Source organism: Haplochromis burtoni, unplaced genomic scaffold, assembly GCF_018398535.1.
Source record: "Haplochromis burtoni strain Fernald_Lab_line unplaced genomic scaffold, NCSU_Asbu1 Contig_1374, whole genome shotgun sequence".
NCBI lineage: Eukaryota > Metazoa > Chordata > Actinopteri > Cichliformes > Cichlidae > Haplochromis > Haplochromis burtoni.
The window spans coordinates 46,301-48,962 of record NW_024583735.1 but is presented as its reverse complement, the minus strand read 5'-3'; the positions used below and the strand labels follow the sequence as shown (position 1 = coordinate 48,962).

Below are 2,662 nucleotides of genomic sequence, written 5' to 3'. Positions count from 1 at the left end.
ATCGAACCGAACCGTGAATTTTGTGTATCGTTGCACCCCTAGTAAATAAGTCTACAATCATAAACAACAGACATTCCTACTGTGATTCTTTCAGTGTGAAGTCATGTCATTATGCATCAACATATTGTTGTCAACAATGTTAAAAAAAAATATTTTCATTCTCCTGCTCCTCTCTCTCTCTCTTCTTGTCCAGGCTGAAGCCAATAATACCAACATTGAGCCGGGCACCACTATCTCCATCCCCTTCTCAGTCGCCGCAACTGCTGATGGAGTCATAACTGACTCTGCAACTGAGACATTTACAGTGCGAGTCAGCAATGACCGCAGTTACACTTCCACTTCACCCAGCAGTGTTACTACTGTAGCAGGCAATGGTGGTAAAGCCAATGGCACCGTGACCCTAACGGCTCCATCCAGTACTGCATCAGGAACAGACGTGACCCTCACCATTGAGGCAGAAAACGCCGCTGCCACCGACATCAACTATGTAGTTCTCAGGTTTTCTGTGAGTGCTAAGGTGAGTGATAATGGTTAGAATATTTTTCAACATTATTCTTAATTCTGTAATAATTAATGGTCACGTACATAATGTATCAAAAAGAAATACAGATTTTTGTCATTTTTATTTCAAATTAAAGATAGACATGCGATTCGATTTGATATTGTTGTTTGCAGTTAAAGTAAGGCTTTATGTGCCATACTTCTCTTGTGAATTGTTGATGTTAAATTGTTTGTCATGGTTTGCTAGACAAGGACACAAATGTACTCACTAGACTGGCTGAACAAACTAAAACACCTTTATGTATAACAAAATACAGATGAGAAACAAATCACAAAAATGACAAAGGGAGAACTGAGGATGTTAATGCACAAAGGATAATTAGGTGAATGTGGAACAGGCGGGTAAACAATCAAGAACGAGATAAAGATAAAGTAAAACTAAATGCAAAAGCCTGCTAAAATAAGACAAGAATGTAAGAAGAATTACCACGAAGACAGAAACTTTACGAGAACTGACATGCAAAGATTTGATTATGTTCTTTTCTTTTTATCTTTAATAACTGGTATCACACATTCCCAACCTGTTTCCCTCATCATGTTTATTTCTCTGTCTCCAGGTGACAGATGTTAACCGTCCAGTTTGCCAGGTAGTCAACACATCAACCTGTGCCTCCACTTCATTGCTTTGTGCTTCCTCCCAGTGGGAGTTCATTGCCAATTTCACTGATGGCATCAATGGAACTGGCATTGAGAGTGTAACCATTCGCCAAGGGAATGGTACTCTGAATATGAGCACAGTGGTTGAAGCAGGGGGTGAGAATATTACCCTGGTTACTTACACTGCCTCCTGCTGCTCACCGATTGTGGAGCTGACTGCTGTAGATAGTGTAGGAAATGTGGGGACATGTGTGGGACAGGCTAGAGTGCTTACCACACCTCCTCCTACGACACCTACCCCTGCAACTACAACTGCAGTTCAAACAACATCAACCGGAGGGTACACTTTGAACATATCAACCATTCTTTGGCTTAGTGTTGTGTTTTCAGTACTTTTGAAGTAACAGAAAAGAAATGTCAATTGTGCTGAATTTGTGAATCTGTGACATATGGGTCAAGTGACCTAACCTTGACTGCTGACCTGAGCTGGCTATGAAGCAAAACACTGATAAAAAAAAAAAATACATATACTAAGACCTGCAATTATCGGCACATCTGCATTGACTTTGAGTAATCTTCTTTAGGACCTAAAGATTTGGCACATATTTAGAATTTTTTTTTAATGTTTTATTTTACAATATTGTATTTTACAATACTTCATTAAGAATATAAGACATTAGGCAATGTCTGTAATTTTAACAGAATACAATGTTGCACTCAAAATTTTTATGTTGCAGTGTTGTGATTTATATGCAACAACCTTTGTCTTGCTACCTAATTTCACTGTGCAAGCAACTGTACAATAACAATAAAAGTCCTAAGTTCTACAAATAAACACTACCAATCAGATATTTGGTATAATTTCTACATTCCATTGTTTTCCGTGAAAACATATGAAATTACGATGAATAGGAAATGTAATGAACTGGGCATGCTGACTCAGAGTTAGTAGTAGTTGGTAATGATTTAAATCCAAATAATGAATGTGTTCACCAAATTTTGCTGTCATTTTAAAAAAAAAGAAGCGTTTTGCAGTGATTACAGCCTGGGAGACCTTTTTAAGGTCATTTGATGAGATTTCACTCTATGCTTCCTTCGCGCATCTCCCAGAAGCTGGATTGGCTTGATGAGTCTTTCCCCATACCATATGATCAAGCTGCTTCCAAAACAGCTCAACAGGCACAACTATGAAAGGAAAGAAAGAGGGCACAAATACAATATACAGGGTGGGCCATTTATATGGATACACCGTAATAACATGGGAATGGTTGGTGATATTAAAGTCCTGTTTGTGGCACATTAGTATATGTGAGGGGGCAAACTCCTCAAGATGGGTGGTGACCATGGTGGCCATTTAGAAGTCGGCCATCTTGGATACAACTTTTGTTTTTTCAATAGGAAGAGGGCCATGTGACACATCAAACTTATTGGTAATGTCATGTGGAATACGCCAGGCACAAACACACGCACACACAGGTATGTACTGCCAACTTCCACATTTATT

The 2,662-nt window shown here is 38.9% G+C and overlaps 1 protein-coding gene across 1 annotated transcript in view; it reads left to right on the top strand.

Moving 5' to 3' along the window:
• Positions 1 to 2,007, top strand: part of LOC102295587 (von Willebrand factor A domain-containing protein 7) — a gene marked incomplete at its 5' end in the record, with an annotated part of 4,782 nt that extends 2,775 nt beyond the window's left edge. The window contains 2 exon segments of the mRNA XM_005952196.3: positions 194 to 517; positions 1,119 to 2,007. Of these exon segments, the coding sequence (XP_005952258.3) occupies positions 194 to 517; positions 1,119 to 1,562 (768 nt within the window).
• Between the last annotated feature and the right edge of the window lie 655 nt (positions 2,008 to 2,662).